The 17,677-nt window shown below is 41.3% G+C and overlaps 1 protein-coding gene across 2 annotated transcripts in view; it reads right to left on the reverse strand.

Moving 5' to 3' along the window:
- Positions 1-17,677, reverse strand: part of scube3 (signal peptide, CUB domain, EGF-like 3) — an 83,811-nt gene that overhangs the window by 52,131 nt on the left and 14,003 nt on the right. For both annotated transcript variants that reach the window (XM_037102992.1, XM_037102994.1), the window contains exons 2-3: positions 12,148-12,270; positions 7,090-7,215 (exon numbers count right to left, since the gene is read on the reverse strand). In XM_037102992.1, the coding sequence (XP_036958887.1) occupies positions 7,090-7,215; positions 12,148-12,270 (249 nt within the window). The remainder of the gene's footprint in view (positions 1-7,089; positions 7,216-12,147; positions 12,271-17,677) is intronic.

The raw sequence follows: 17,677 nt of genomic DNA on the forward strand, positions 1-17,677 counted from the left end.
TACACAAATACGACTGTCCTAAACGTACGCACAAAATGCCCATGAGAAATGCAACCAGCCTCAGAGGGCCTGTGGGAATTCTCTTTCCATACCCTCAGCGCATCAATGAAGGTTTCATTTCCTGATTCCTTCATCCCTCCAAATGAGGCGTCGCCTGTCAGTAGATCTCTCCTGTTTAAATAGCTCCCATAATTGCCTGTGTTGTGTGTTGGGCAAGGCTGGCGTCCAAAGCAAATATTTCCAAGCGGAAAGGGGTTCTGGCATGGCCAAGAGAAGTGCTCATGTTATTTGGACTTACAACATTTTAAAAAAATTCTCTTGAGAGGATGGAAAGAAAAAAAAAAAGAAAATGTCTTAATCAAGTTAAAAGGGCCGCGTCGCTTCAGAAGGAGGCATGTATCTTCTCTATCCTTGCTTCACTCGTAGAGACGAAGGGAAAAGGAAGGTTCAAACGGAGAGAGATTAAGAGATTGGTTGTGTTTGCAGAGGCCATGTCTGCTGGTTTCTCAGATAGCCTTGACTGTATATATAACATTTGGCCTTGCGCAGAGCTTTAGAGCCATGTAAACATGGTGGTTGCCTTACAGAAACTCCTGAACTCTTATTTTGGAGAAACGCTCAACTCTTTCAGTCGACCCCCCCGCCCGACACACATACTTTTTTTTGAAAGGTTCAGCGACTTTGGGGGCATTTATTGCTGACCAAGAGTTTTCTGTAGAGGGGGACGGGGGTGAAATACTACTGCTGTCTGTCATCAAAGCTGGCCATGCATCAGTCCCACTGCTTGGCTACTGTCTGGATCAGACAGAAGTGTCTCTGTGGTCTAGACAGACCAGAGACAAGGAGGTGAGTGGACGGACACTGGCCTCTTTGGGCATTTCATTTACAGGAGTTAAAGAGGCACCCACTCTAATAAGGCAGCAAATCGGAGCCATGTGCAGCGACAGGCAGCAGAACAGCCGTTGCGCTGCGTGGGCTGACCGTGCTGCTCTGGTAGATGAGCACGCACCAGTGACGACGGAGTAGCGCATACACAGCCAGCTCCAATTAAAACGAGATCCTTTCCTTTTTCAAACAGGATTACAGAATTTTCTCTTTTTCGGCTGCAGTTCAGTGACACAGCACGTTTCTTCACCCACTCGAATGAGCAGTGACCAAGGTGCCAGGTTTGAACCCAGCCTGAGAGGACGTCTGACTTCACAGCCGCCGAAACAAACACTCAGCCTCGGCCTGACACACTGTCAGCTGAGGCTGTATAAAACTGATGTGTTGCAGGAAGTCCTGATCTTTCATCTGCAGAACAAACACTCTCTTAAATCATAGAAGTGTGGGTGACTATTGCAAACTGTTAGTTGATGCATGAAGACGCTTACAGTATTTAGCTTTGAACACTTTATTGGTTCCAGCGCTTCCTCACTGCCTGACCCCCTGGGTCAGCTAACTGATTCACATCTGCTGAGCAAACACTGTAGAGCTTCATTCTAAAATCAGCAGTGAGGGTTGATTTTGTAACTATTACATAAACAAAACCAATACAGCTTTGATTGAACTCAGACGTTTTTCAACTTCAGGCCTGTTTCCCAGGTAACTATTTTGGTAAATAAGCACAGATTCTGTGTCCAATCTCTCGCCGAGTTCTTTCACGAATGAAAAACTATGAGCTAAGATCATGCTAAATGGCATTTCTCTCTGTTCCTCCAAAACAAGTCTGGAAGTATTTTAAAAACAAAACCCCAGGATAAGTGTTTGGGTGGACAGCCTCATGCCAAGGAGACGAGAGGCCCTGCGCTGACGTCTGACGGCTCCAAGTCTGCTACATGCTCACGTCCCTAAGCTCAATCTCAGGCTTGAGTTTCCCCCAAAGCTGTGCCAGTGGGCTCAGCTGGAATTGTTCATTTCATGGTGGATGGGACTGAACAATCCTGTGAGAGGAGAGAGGGAGGGAGTGTGTTGATATAGTCTTCAGGAGCCGGCTAATGCACCAATCTCAAATCCATCCTTTAACTCATCACTCCGGCTCCTCTCCTCTGAACTGTGAAGAGGCTCTCTTGTCCAAACTCGATCTATGCGTGTCACAACAAAAGCAAAGTGATTGCGACCTGGGGAGACGGAGGGGTATTTGCATCAGCAGCAGGGAAGTGAGGAGGGTTAGTGCTAAGCTCCAGGAGTCTCTGTACTGTGCCAAAGTCCTCTGGGTTTGATGAGGGAGATAGTTAACCAGATCATCATTATCCTGATGCAATCCTACATATTCAGGGAGTGAAAGGTGGTAGTTAAAAAGCATCTCTTCAGGGCTAGAATCAAATGTTTTCTGTAAAAAGTGAAGGGTGTGGATGTTATCATCGCCGCCCTGGAAGAGCGGCCAATGTGCTTAAAAGGAACGCATTTAAGAGCGCAGCAAAGGCTGCGGAGCAAATCAGCGTGATGCTCTTTGATGACTACTTTTTCCCATCAGGACCTGGTCAATAATACATCAGTCTGAAACCCCCTGTTTGATTAGCCAACCTCGCAACATGATCCCAAAGGATTACAAGAGCAGGGATACAGGTTCAGCCAGGCGACAACACAGAGACTCTGTGGCAGATGACAGATGAAGCTTCTTCTGCGGGACTTAGCATTCCAGTTTGATGTCAAATTGAGCATGTTGTCCATTTTGACAACATAGAATGTAGAATTTTTGTTTGTTTTGTTTTTTGGATGCTAGTTCATCATTAAATTCACTTCTGAGAATATTTTAGAACGTGTATTACCTGTTTAGGTTTCAAATATAGGCTGATTTACGAGAACTGGTAGTAAACCCACATTGGCTTTGAATGCACATTTCAGTGGAGGTGCTTTTTAACCCACAGATTCCAACACGGTCCTTCTTCAGCATGTTACTCTGATACAGACCAGAAGCTGCTCTCACCGCTCTCCACATAGAATAAGCACCAAGTCCATTTTGAAGGAAGTGGACGGAAGCCATGTCAAGCTACACAGAGCAGATCAGGCTAGACAATGTACAAGACTAGTGCAACAGTCAATTTTCACAATACAATACTCCGAGCAGACTCGTAATTTACAATAAACAATAAAGAGATATTAACAATGAACAAACTTAAAACATACAAATAATTAAATGATTTAACTACATTGGCAACTCAACTACAGCAGAAGCACAAAAATCAAGGACAATTGACAAAATAAGCACAATCGGTGCAACTCAGCCCGGTTGAATCAAGGGGTAAAGGGTAAGCTAGCCAGTCGGCTAACCGTCTGGCTGGACAACTGCGGCTACTGACTACAGCAACTTTTTAATTGGTTTATTTACTATTATTCAAGTATTCAAATTATCCTCCGCCTAATGGCTCGTTCCACTTCCACTCACCTCCTCAGCTCTTCAAAAAAACAGTTCTCTTACCTTTAGTCTATAAATCAAACGTGAACTACAAACAAGAGCCTTTTCTAGCATTCTTTCCCCTTTCACCTTACTTTGACTAAAATAAATGCTGGAAAAGGTTAAGGGGAAGGTAATGTTGATTTACATCTGTGATAAACAGTTTTCATTCAACATTAGCCGGCATATAGATGGATTAAGGGAGGGATGGATAATATTGTGATCAATACAACTGTGTGGTGCAGAGAAGAATTAGTACTTGAGTATACTTCAGCGTCAACAGTCTGTTGTTTATTTAGTATACAGTATGTGTGAATGTAGAAGGCAGTACGCTACTATGCCAACTCAAACACAGTCATTCTCTATATGACTTGGGGGGGAAAAAACAGTTTCACTTTACAACTACAACCATAAACAAACCACTAAACAGTCTTAACCGATGTGACCTTTCCTAAGTTGCTTCTGTTAAAGCTGTTCTTCAAAAGCCCGTTCCAAAGCTGTAATGACATTGCTTTTGTGTTTTGGATCATGTGGCGTCTTTGGGGAAGGTTAAAGTAAAAGGGCATCCATTTCCCTATAGATTGCACGGGGAATTGAGGTCTGCCGAATCAATACAAACCAAATCAGGTTCGGTCAATAAAAATCAAAGGAACATGGCGTGTTAAGCTGCGTTCAGTTCCGCGGCGAGACGGAGCAACATGTGCAACTAACAGAGCAGAGCATGATGAATATAAGCAAACAACGCAATGACAGAAGCTTGGTGGCGCTTTGTCAAACATCTGTAATATCTATTTCAAGCCTGCTTTTGTTTCTCCCTGTGAGTCATATTCAGGCTGCATGCGATTGTGGCGTTGAGACTTCATGACAGCATAAGAAATATATTTATTTGTGTCTTTTAATTCCAGATAGAAGTGAAATGCTGCTTTTTTTGGGTTGCAAGGAAAAGGGGGTATTTGTGCAGATGCTTATGATATTAAGCTTGCTGAGAGAGTTTAACAAAACTAGCAGTGATAAGAGGGTATTCGGGTTTCTGTAGGACCTCAAACAAAACACATAGGTCATAAATGTGGGGACGGTGGTGCTACAGTGGGGAACTAATAGCCTTCCTGCATCTGGTTTTCATTCTAAAGAGGATGTGTGTTTTGGATTAAATTGACATTGATTCCTCTGTTTTTCCTAAGACTCTAAAAATCCTTTACAGCCGCTGCATGGAAGAGGTGCGGAGATTAACTACCATCCCTCCCTTACCTCGGCGCGATAATAGCCACGATGACAATTATTAAAGATGTAATCAACTTCTTATTTGCTTCACTTCTTCTCCTCAGTGGGCTTTGAGAGGGTACAATAGCTCCCTGTGAGGTAAATTATACAGTGAGCAGGCGTCTCACTCCGCACAGACAGGAGCAGTGTGCTGTGATATTGCATTGCTTCCACCTTGCTGAATCCCTGACATCTTTGTGGGGTGTAGGGCAGACCTCAGAAACCAGAGCGTCCCCAGCCAGGCGCACCAGGCTGCGTTCTGCTTCACGCTCCGCCGCCTTCTGCCACCGCCCAATGTCATTATGCTGCCAACACATCCAATTACAAGCAGCCGTGTGGCACGTGCAGCAGCGAGCAAACAAAGAAGACATCGACAGGGATGCGCGTGCTCTGGCCTACGTCTAGTCCCTGAGCTGACACTGTCACTCACACACACACACGCGTGTACACACACACGCTGGTTCCTACTGGCTGAAGAGGAGCAGAGAGCAGGAGGTTATGGCCACCACCAGGAGTCTGTGCTGCGCTGTGACCACCAAAATCAGAGGAAATAAAACAAAATCACAGGAGCTTTGTGGAAAAACAACATGGGGTAAATCCAAAGAGAGGCACCTTGAAGATCTCAGACTCTAAACTCAGTGTGAACTTTTGAGGATCAGGTGAACGTCTCCTCCTCTGCAGCCTCGGGCACATCTGGTTTATAGGGGCTCTGAGGGGTCTGACCTAGTCTGGGAACCAGCTGCTTAGCTGCTCTCCACTGCAGGGCCAAAGGGACTAATCTTTTCTCAGGGGCCAAAAGGAGCTTAAACCTGGAAGAGGAAGCTGGGGCCTTAACATGAAACCTCGGCTATACCTCTTCCTCTCCTCTCTTGTGTTTGTGCTGAGGATTATTTCCTTAGCTGAGCGGAGTGGAGGCATTAGAATGGGTTAAATTCTCGAAAAAAAAGTGGTCTTTAGAGTCCTTTGAGGTCTCAAGGCAAGAGTTGGATTTGTATTTGACAGCCATATATATATATGTGTATTTACCACTCAGTGTGTCTTTATGCTCTTGTTTGCCTTGTTGAGATTGCATATATTTACTCATTTAAAAATCTATTGGATGAATATCTTCAAGGGAACATGAGAGATTTCTAAAGAAGTCCTTGCCTTCCTGAATACCGGCTACTTGCAGGAAAAAATAAAACATGGCAGACAGAGTTAAAAACTTGAAAGCTTGTTTGATAGTGTGTGTTTCACTATGACAAATTTAATCAAAGGGATCGATGGATGCGGTGCTGTTTGATGCAATGGCAGCAACCACGCAACCATATATTGCAATTACACACCTGCACGCAAGGCAGGAGCTGATCCACGACGCAGCAAATGATCCACGCACAGCTGAACGCTGTTGCTAAATGGCTTGGAAAATAGCCCTGCTTTACACTGTAGATACAAACGCACGAGCGAGGAGGAGGCAGGGAGCGAAGGATAAAGAGACAACTACAGTAAGGCTCTGAGACATGAGGGCATGGTCGAGTCAGAACAGGTTTATTATCGATAAAAAGATGTGTTTTCAATTCCAGCGTGCTTTAATCCTACTTCAGCAAGTAGATGTGGGACTGATACGAGCGTGTTGCCTTGTATGCCCCTATGTAAATGCCGTTTCACAAAAGAATGATTGTTAAGTGCCGATAAGTTTTTCTGTCATCACTTCACGGGAATGTGAAATCCTCTGTAGCAAAGCGTTGGTTACTTTTTCAGAAAGCTCACAGGAGCTACGCGCCTTTTAATATCAAGTGAAATGCATCACGCTGGGGTCGTAACAAAGAGGGAGACGATTTCTGGGGAGCAGCAGGGTCTGACTTGGGGGTTTCAAAACAAAACAAAGGGATGAAGGATGGGTGAGGGTGCTAAACAGAAAGGGAGAGTGAGGAGGGGGTTTGGTGGATGATGTCTATGTTTAGCAGCTCTTTGCAGCATAAAGTGTTTTTTCCCCCCCTTCATTTCATAACCTTTTAAGCGTAATGCATTCTCTGTGAGGTTAGTATGAATGGCACACTGGTGAAATATTAAACCATGGGAAAGCACGGTCGGCTGACGGCTCACTCAGAGCTCCCAGCTCAGGGTCAAGATCTTCATAAATTCACCCATTTTTGTCAGAAAAGTCTGCTTTTTTCTCCTGCGAAAACACATTTGGAGTCTATCCGCCCTGTGAAATCGGGAAATGGCTAATATCTGATGCAGCAGTCGATGCAGCCATGAAACATATATTACCATCCATGATGAGAGAAGAATTTATGCATCGACATGCGTTACGTCAGGATGAGTTTAATGTACATGTTCTACTTACAAAAGCCCCTTATACATCTATTTTAAGTCAGCAGAATATAGAGAAAAAATATGTTTAAAACCCATAGGAAGACACACACCCGCTGTGTTGAGTGCACAGACACTCCCCGACATCACACACTCACCTAGACAATTGTGTCCGTCATGTGCCAAGCGGAAGCCATCATAGCAAGTGCACCTGTAATTTCCTGGGATGTTAATGCACTCGTGGACACAGCCGCCGTTATATTCGGTCGCACACTCGTCCACATCTGCAGAGAGAGAGAGAAAAATAAAAAAGGCATGTGAGAGCTGTTACACTGAAACTCGAAGCAATCATGATCCTTAAAAGAGAGAGTAGTTTGACATTTGGGGATACAGAGTTAATCGCTTTCTAGCTGAGAATCACATGATAAAATCAATATCACACTCACATCTGCCCGAAGCTAAGGCTAGCAGCCAGGCAGCTTAGTTTAGCTTAGTATAAAGACTAGAAATAGGAGGAAAACAGCAACTATGGCTCAGTCAGAATGTGAGAAAATCTGTGTACCAGTGTTAATTAACACGTTATCTGTAATTGGTGTAATCCGAACCGAAGTGAGACATTGTGGCTTGACAGGCTTTTGTTTTAAATTTCAAGATATGATGAATAGACTGTCAATACTGACAGTATTATGACAGCGTGAAGTTACAATCCTGTATTCAGATAAATATCTCATGTATATCTTGGCTTTTGCTCAGTTTTTAACAGAGGTGAGGTACATGAAACACAGCTTTTCTCTCCAGGCATCTTATAAGGAAGCCAAGAGAAATGAAAAGATTTACAATAAAATGAATTTATTAGAGAGTATTAGACCAGAATATCCACATCCAGATTTTTCTCTGTCAAGTAGATTTTCCAAATTTCTCCATGTGGAAAGTTAATGAGCAGCTGTTCCACAGAATCAGGTTTCTACATTACAAAAGGTAAAATTCTTACTGCAAGACAGTTACTAGAGACTTCTTCATTACAGGGAAGGAATCACTGGTTAATAGTGAAGAAGACCTCACTGTCTTCATTAGTGAGATAAAACTGATGTGGTGCTGTGTACCCGTTTCTAGTTTTTACCCCTACCCCTCGTTTTCAAGTGCCCCCTTGCCACTCTGAGCAGAGACACAAGGGGTCATATCTCCTCCTGTGAAGTCGGACAACCCTTCAAGATGACAGGTGTCGTCAACTGTGTTTATGTAAACAGATAGGAAAGGATTTTGCTTGCATTAGTGTTGCAATTCTGGTATTAACACAAAGGCAATTTGCAATTTATCTAATGAAGACAGAACAGCACAAACTCTCACAGTTCCTAAATTCTTTAAATAAAATAAAGAGCACTGATTCATGACCTGGCCACAAGCGTTTGCCTTTATGTTAAGTTACTCTCCTCTGTTTTTATTGTTAAACCTCTTGTCCAAAACATTAACGCCACTAATCTAATCTTTTCTCAGGTGCTCAAAAGCAGAAGATTTTCCCTCAAGTACCTTTTGATTGATCTTTGTACAGATACAAAAAAAAAACTACACAACACATTAATTGCTGAGCTTTACAAGGTGCTACGAGGTAAAAATGTGTCACTTTTGGATGGAGGCAGACTAGCTGTTACTAGCCTTTATGCTAAGATAACCAGCTGTAGTTGTATATTTACTGCGTACAATAAGAGTGGTATCAATCTTCCCACCTAACTCTCAGTGAGAAAGTAAACAAGCATTTTTTTCCCAAAATGTCAAATCATTCTTTTAATGAGTGCACTAAAACCATTAGCGGCAATACAGACGATTAAAATGATGAGTTTTGTTCCATCTCTACTTCCATAAGAGCACTTACGAGGTAAATGGAGATGAGACAACAGCTGTGGTAATTAGTTGGTTCACCTGTTACTGATGTAACATGGGCATATGCCAGAGTTTGACTGATATTGTTTTGTTTCAAAGGCCTAAAACTGAGAATTTTAATACCATATTTAATATCCTTAAATTTTGGCCAGTGTCAGGCCAAGACATTGCTTTTTCCCTTTGGAATTTTATTGTTGGCAGAATGTAAAAGCCTCTGAAACAGCTTCTTGTCCAGTACAGGGTACTAAAAAGGCTTCCACCCAGAGAATGAAGTCATTTGCAGCTCAAAGTACATAAATGTCTATTTATACAAAACACATCATTGGACAATTAAAACTAAAAAGGAAATAAAGTTGTTGAGGGAAATGAATCCATTCCATGCGTCAGATGGACGTCGTCAGAAAGGAATTTCCATTAAATCAGTACTGGCATTATTGGCATTACAGGCTGACTGGTCCAATACTTAACAGAAGGTGAATATCGACCATCAGAGTAATCAATCGATCTAACCTTTACGTTCATCAGTACTGAAACTGAAGAACTGTGAGACACGAATGAGGAACAGACGCAGAAAGATAAAGAGAGACTGCAGATTGGTATGACAGCCTGAGTGGAGTTGTCTGTTATGGTTATGATGACGGTTGAGGGGCTCGTACTGAGGAGACCGGGACAAGGTGGACTGAGAACACGGCGCACTTCAACTCAGCACTTACTGGCCCATTTAGGGCCGATGATCCTGGTCGTTCAGCTCCTCTTTGAGGCTGTCTCACTCAGGACTTAATTGGACTTGACAGCAGAGGGATGGGACTAAAACAAAGAAACACTCTCCTGCTCCCTGCTTCTCAACTTCCCACACATCTCTGTCATTCCCCATTCGCAGCACACAATCACCCATCGCTGCTCTACTCCTCTCTAAACCTGAAACACCCACAACATGAAACACAAAAGTGATTTTCCTCCAGCAGCTTTCAATTGGTTTTTATTCTATGCTTGTCACGTCCTCCCCAAGTCAACAAAGTTTTGTCCCTTTATATTTACAAGATGTGGAACTGTTATGACTGTCTATTGTCTGCCTTTGTCAAGGGATAGAAGGATAAGCATCTAGATTTATTTCTATTGTTGTCTCTTTATACAGATGCATAAAACTCTGAGTAGCTTCACCTTTTAAACTGAGTGCAAACACAAACTAAGAGATATTCATACCCACTCTGTTCGTCAAAGTTAGAAAACCATATGCACGACTGATCCTGTTTAATAAATGCCAATTAATGTGGGACCAGGCACGTGTACAAGAGCTTATATTTGACTCCAACAATTACCTCCCAAAAGATGCAGAAACGCTGTTAAACATTCGTCTCCATACCCATACTTCTGCTCTCGCCACTACTCATTAGACAAATTGAGAAAAATGGCAAAACACCATCAAAATTTAAAGTAAAAAAAAAAAAAAAAAATCCGTTGCAGAGAAACATTTAAATCCTCAAAGTTTCCAAAAATAACATCAGGATTTGGGGGAGTTTTGCATAAAAACACGTAGAAGACATACAGATTTTTTAATTTGGATGTGATGCCATATCTGTTAATAAAGGCATCTTACGGCTCAAAGGATGTTCTTGAACAAGCAGATACACAAAAACTCAAGTCACACGAGCAAAGTTAATCAACGGCATCAAAACAGCTGTCAGTATGTGTGACCATAAGACGTGACCGTCTATTCTTAGCTTAACACTAATTTATTATGTTGACTTGTGAATCATCTCAGTCCTCATTGTTAAACATCAGAGGATGATCAATGATCCATCTGTAGAGCTCATAAATAGACAATGTGCTGTTAAAAAGTAAAAGCAGTGAGTAAAAAATTACATTCATGATCTTCTCATTTAAAGCAGAAAAGGGTAACTAATGTAATCACACATCCAATATGATAAACAATTAGAAATAATCCTTCAAATTAAAACACAAGTCATTAAAATTAACATTACCGAGTGAAGCAAATTCTTTTAAAAAATCAAACGACCTTCAAAACTGAATCATTTTCATATTTTGCGAGGTCAGGCTTCACAGATTACAGAAACCTTTAACAAATTTCCCTCTTTTTGTTACTATGGTGCTACTACTCCTCTGCAACAATTCAATTCAACAAGAAAACAAAGTCAGGGGAGACACAAAGAGGAAATTTTACACTAAAAGTCTGTGAATTCTGCTTCAGATAAGCTTTTGGATACATTTTACGGAGAAAAATGACCATCACTTTCATTAAAAGCACCTTAAGAAATTCATTGGCCAGTATGATTAGGAGAATGTGTCCCATGTCCCTTAGAAACTTATCCTTTAACAGCAGATGATAAATGAAAAAATCTGCGCTACTGCTACATGTTAAACTGTTGAGATAACGATAACTAAAAGTCAGAACTGACCCGCAGACTACAGTACAAAGACAGGCAGGATGAGGGGCTGTTTATGTTGTAATGAGAATCAAGCCACCAAGCACGAAGACATGAAAATACTTTTGTCATCGTCTTCATGCTGCCTGCTGACCTATATTAAAATCAACAGATTCGTAAATGGTTTGTTTTTCTGTCACTCTCCCTTATCATATGAATACCGCTTTTGTATTTTTCATTTTACAAGTGTATCAGACTTGAGAAGCATTCAGAAAAACGTTCAGTTCAAAAGGAACCCAAACTTGCACATATTCTACAATAGATTCAGTAGAGCAAACTTTTATGACCTACAGGCAGAAGGCCATGAAAAACACTCGGTCAAGTAAATGAAAGAATAATAACAGTGAGGAAAAAAATGACATTGTGAAATATGGTTTTGTAATAATACTAATAAAAATTGTGGGATATAATGATCCGGAGGCTTTGGGCACGTTGAAAAAGGCTAGAAAAACAGACTTGTGTCTGACAGTCTACGAGGTCTGCCTCTGGCTGTGGAAATATCCCTGACTGCTTGGCAGGGCCTCTGACTGCTGTTTCAGCCACTATCTTAATTCTCTCCTCTAACATGTGTAGGAAATTTACTGCTTCATTTCATCTTGTCACAAAGGAGCACTCTGCACCTGGCTTTCCCCCTTCCTCCGTCCACCGCTTGCTCCCTCGTCTCTCCTCCCTCTTCAGGAGAGTCTTGAAACTAATGAGTTATGTTGAGTGAGACAGAAGCTCTTATCAAGCCTGTCACTGGCCCAGGGGCTTTTTTCGTTCAGTGAGATAAGACAAATCAACATGAGAAATTTGGCTGTTACTTCAATGTACTGTAAAAATCTTCCTGGAGGGGAGCAGATTGTGCCTCAAACCACAGCAGAAAAAGAGCTGTTAATCCAGTAAGACTTTTACCTTCACAATGTTTGCCGTCCCCTTTATAGCCCGACTTGCAGATACATTTGTATGACTTGAGGGTGTTCTGGCAGATGGCATCGATGCTACAGTTGTCAAGCGCCTCCGCACACTCGTCCACATCTAAAAAAAAAAGAGGAAAGAGAGAGGGAATGGTTAGATAATGAAGCGGAAATGTTCCATACGATGGTGTCATTGCAAGACCACAAAATACAGATACGGGTAATCGATCCATCGACTTGATTGTGCTACAGTTGACCACTCAGTAAATCAATAAATACCAAGACCCAGAAACAACAGTGACAATTTCAAATGTATTCCAATACCCACTTAACTGGACATTAAAAACGGGTCATAAAAGAAATAATGAATACAAATAAATAAGGTGCGTTTTTCCAGGACAAATAATATCTGGGTAAAATGTGAGCATCTGTACTTGTTGTCAAGGAAAATCCTTGTTGATTAGCAGACTGAAGTCATTATTTTAACTAATAAATACAGCAAATTCTGATCAATTTCTGGCTTAAGTTAACAACTCCCAATTACCACCACCCACTTCCGGTGGGATACAGGGAATATAGCCAGTTGAACCGGCACACTAACAGATAATGGCATACTCCTTTATTGCTACTTAGGATCAGAGTCATTAGGATTCATCCTTTGTGGACCATGAATGTCAAATTTTCATGACAAGATATCCCAGTCTGGAAGAAAGTGGTGGACCAACAGACAGGCTGACATGATGATAGCAAAGCTACAGTCAAAACCAGCAAAATCTTGTAAAATGGAAAAACAGAACAAGCAGCCTTCACACGGCTGAACAACACATTTCAGCTTTTAAAAGGAAACGCAGCCTACAGTATGACTGAAATCTGGATTCTGAAGCCCAGACTAACCTCTAAAATTCATGCTCGACTAGTTCTCATAGCCCCGAGGAACAGATATGGGCAGAGATAAAACAGCTCAGTATTAAGATAGCTGTTGTGTAACTGCTGGATGGAGAGAATCTGAAAAGATAAGGATGGAAATGGATTTAACCAGAAGCATGATCAGGTTTGCCTTATGGAGCCCCTAATCCCACCAAATCCCAGTTAACTAGCCCAGGTGTTTAGGATTACCCTCCTGCACACTGGGGAAGGGCAGCTTAACAAGGTTTACATAGCTTCCAATATCCACTCTTATCACAAACCCTCTGCAGGAGCCGGCTGATCCCAATGGGAAATAACCTGCAACCTAAACCCCTAAGCTTAGCATATTGGCTATATCTGCCTAGTCCTGGAGGACATGAATTCTGATGTGAAAGGGAGGACAGTGACAGCGTGGAATGCTTAAACTCTGTGGAAAAGCAGAACCGCAAAATTGAACCTCACTTACACAACACAAGAGATTAGAAGACCTTTAGGCAAACATCTTGGCAAGATAACAACATAAGTTTATTAAGGCTGGTGTTACAGCCCAGTATTCATACCAATCCTAACACTGCTGCCAGCTGTGTGAGTTTGCATTGAGTTTGCATTGAGGTTCTAGTGATACTTAATAATCGTGTTTAGAGTATATCGTGTCTGAATCAAGTCAATACAGATGGTATAGATATAATATATTGGTATATTTGTGCTAAATGCTAATTCAGCATGTTATCATGCCTACAATGACAACTGATAGCAAAAACAAAACTGAAATTTTGTTCAAGTAGTAACCCATTTTTTTAAAAAAACCAGACAATGAAATCTGAAATGAGAGGGATAACTATTTAGCCCTGAAGCATGATATTTATGGTACATTATCACTTGATGGACATGCCATCAGGCAGTGTCCTGATAGATGATTGGCAGGTGCATTCAAGCTACACCCTACTGCAACCACACAAACACTGGCTGCACCTGATTGGATGAATACTGTCACTTGTGGTCTGCTCCTGAATTTCAAACCAGACCAAGATTACAGGTCGTTTGGAAAATCTCTTATATTACAAAATAATTCACCAAAATGTGTTTCTGAAAACATCCGAGGCAAAAATAAAAGCTGTGCATTTGTGAATCAGTCTATATTTAAAATTGACAACATATCTGTTGGTTTTGTTGTTTTGGTTTTGTAGGCATCTCCAGAGTCAACAGCAATTGAGGGACAGCAACAGAGAGATGACTATATTGTGCAAACAAGATTACAGCCAAAAAGCCGGAAAATAACTTTGGTGTTTCTTACAGATATGGAATAAACCTAATTTACAATGATCTAAGTTCCCAACGGATGCCATTTTGTCTAAGAATATGCAGAGAAGGAACAAAAAAAGCTAGTACTTGTTATCGTTGTTGGCTGAGTTAGCTGACATGAGGAGCGAGTTTGGTTAGCGTTAGGTTAAGAATATCAATGTAAACCAATCAGAGGCAGAGGAGGGCAGGTCATGCCTCCACCTTCCGGGAAAATGAATATTTTTGTGAACAAATCAGATCTCAGTTGAATGCAAATGTAATGTAATGTAGCAGAATACAATGTAGGAGATCTGCAGCAATTTAACTTAAGATTGTGTACCGAATACAAAATTTAAGAACGATGAACAACAAAAATGAACAAGCCAATTTCAAGTCCTGTGAACTGAACTTTTCACTTCAGTCAACCTCTGTAGACTACTGCTGCACAAACTTTCTAAGCCAAAGTGACCAACATTACTTTCCACGTCTCCAAGAGACATGCTAGGTTTGCGACAACGTATTAAATGTCTGAGTCTGGTTTCTAAGCTTAAAAATAGCAAACACATAGTCATGGCAGCAACACAGGGCTGTCCAAATAAGGTGATACCAGCTAAGGTTTCTTCCAATAGTACCATCATTCCTGTAATGATTTGTCAGGTTTTCGTTTCCGTGCAACATTCGGTAATGAATATAGCACCTGGGACAGTTATGGCCCCTGTCTCGCTAAGTTTCCACAAAGCCATTTAGTGATGCAGGAGCTCCCCAAGCCCTGTATTGATTTATATTATGTGAGAACAATATGAATTCTCCTGAGGAGCAGCCAGCCTTTCTCCTTACAGACAGGATAAGAGCAGGAGTGGCCGTGTGAGGAAGTGTTTTTCAATAGACGAGGCATTAATCACAGCAAAATATCTATCTTACTGTCAGGTTTCCTGGTGCCCAGTCTCTGTAGCAATTAATATTCATTATGACAGAAACTCAAAGAACACCTCTTTTCATCATGTTATTAATGTTACTGTTTGGAGCATCAGTTCACTTTATCTTTCACGTCTGCAAAGTTGTCGACTCGCTCGTTCACATGAACACACAGTCTCAGGCTCCCAAACACACTTTTGAAAAAACACGCCTGAAGTCGGAAACTCCAATTAGGATTCAAAGATTGACAGCGTAACACACCAGCTGAGGTTATGTAAGTGTGATATTCTCCAGAGGGAAGAAATTAAAATACATATATACAAAAAGTGCAAAAGAAAACCTGCCAATTATATATCTTTTTTTTCAGCACAACTGTGTTTGATGTTGTTATTGCTCCAGGCCATTGTTGAGTAAGAAACGAGCAGCACCAGATATCGTTGTAAGTATCTCTGGTATGTAACTGCCATGTTTTGATACATGATGACTTCAGTGCAATTTAATTTGATGAAAGAGGGCAGCTTGCTATGCATTTAGGCACTTAAACAAACAAAACAGCCTCTATGCTTAGTAAAAACCACGTAAAGCGGTGAAATTATGTAACAGACTGCACAGAAGCTGCTCCCTCGTTGCCCTCACATCTTTGAAGTTTGGCGAGTCTGCACTACAACTACGTCCTTGTGCAAAAACATTACTCATAACAAGTACAGTTAGAGCAGCAGCTAATAATAATAAAAAAAAAATAATGTGATAAAGATCTATCAGTAAGGCTGTGGGGGATATGCTGGGTTCTTCACCAGAGTCAGGCATGGTATGGATTTTACAAGTCGTCATTATCGTCATAAGTGTTTCAGCGCATTTCAAATAATGTGCTTCACAATGGCAGCTAGGGGGCTGAACATGTACTCATAGAGCCAGAGTTACATCCTGTAACCACAACTTTTCCTCGCTAATGGCAACTTTGTTAATGTGTTGGCGATAAAAACAAAGCACCCCAATTTCCCTGATACTGCAATAACCAACACAAACGTCTTCATCTACTCATATCTTCTGAGGAAGTGAAGACCCTGTTGTAAATATCCCCCGTAACAACTGGAAACTCATACAGGCTAGATCATACAGGGCCAGCAATGTATAAAGCAGGATAAGCTTCAAAATTAAGTTTAAGGAAGGATCGTTACAGTTCAAGCCTCGTAGCTGTGTGTTTTATCGATGCCGTAGGTTATTATTTATTCTGAACTTAGTGTCAACACGTCCCACAGCCAATGTGGATGGTGTCTGTTGTAGCGTGCTGGAACAACGTCGAGGTAGAATCATGTGGCGTATCGCTTTTATTTTAGTAATAACATGATACAATACTGACACGATACAGTTTCACCAAAAGAAAAAATACTATGGTAAAAATTTCATGTCATATCGCCAAAACCCAGTGAAACAAGTAAACTGTGACGATCAAACACTAACGCCAAATGACCCATCCCACATTCCTGTTGCCTTTGGTGTGAGCTTCACAAAATGAAATGCATACAAATCATGAAATCCTGGCCCACAAACTACAATAGTCCATCTTCATCAAAGCAGTGTTTAGAAAACCCACCCATAAAAGTTACTGGGAGTACTCCAACAGACACATGAACAACAAGAGCTAAATGTGCTGGTCTTGTTGGAAACACAACATGTCTCTGCCATGGAAATAAACATGTCAGAGTCAATACATCCCTCCCTTCAGTCCAGAGGACGATCCTCTGAACGCTCTAGGACAAAAAACAAAAAAACATGTAGCGTGTTCAGAAATACTGCCCTGGTAATTGACTCATGCCCAAGATGAAAAGATTGTGTTTTTCATTGAGAGTTTCTTTCATTCTTTTGTGTTGAAGGAATCACAGTTGTTAGGAACAAGTTAAGGCAGCTGAGGATGAAGCTGGCGCTTTGAGACAAGGATGAATAAACAAAGTCAGAACAACAAAAGCAAAGAAGAAAGAGATGTTGGGCAACACTCAGATGTTTAAGCAGTTTCCTCTGGGGTAGTGTGTCATTTTGAATATCGCTGCTGTTGTAGATCTCCTCTGGTTTATGCACTTAGAGCATATTAAAGCCACAAATAGCTTGAGTCTGTGTTTGAACCCACTGACATTCTCAGAAGATTGAATTCAATGATTTTGTCGGATTGAAACAAGTCGTACCATAAGGAAGCATGTTCGAAACTTCTAAATCCCTAAATGCATTGCCTCATGCTCTTGATTCTGAAAAACAGACTTTTCATTTTAGGAGGGTGGAGGTAGGAGGGCTAGGTGGGCATATAAATGGGATTTATTCTGATTGCATTAAGGTTTTGGGGATGAAACATTCTTAAATCCTCAGAGGTGGTTATTAGGAAAGTTACTCTGAAAAACCATTAGTCCATTTATTCCAAAGTAGCCTCTATATGC

Source organism: Acanthopagrus latus, chromosome 7 (genome assembly GCF_904848185.1).
Source record: "Acanthopagrus latus isolate v.2019 chromosome 7, fAcaLat1.1, whole genome shotgun sequence".
Classification (NCBI taxonomy): Eukaryota; Metazoa; Chordata; class Actinopteri; order Spariformes; family Sparidae; genus Acanthopagrus; species Acanthopagrus latus.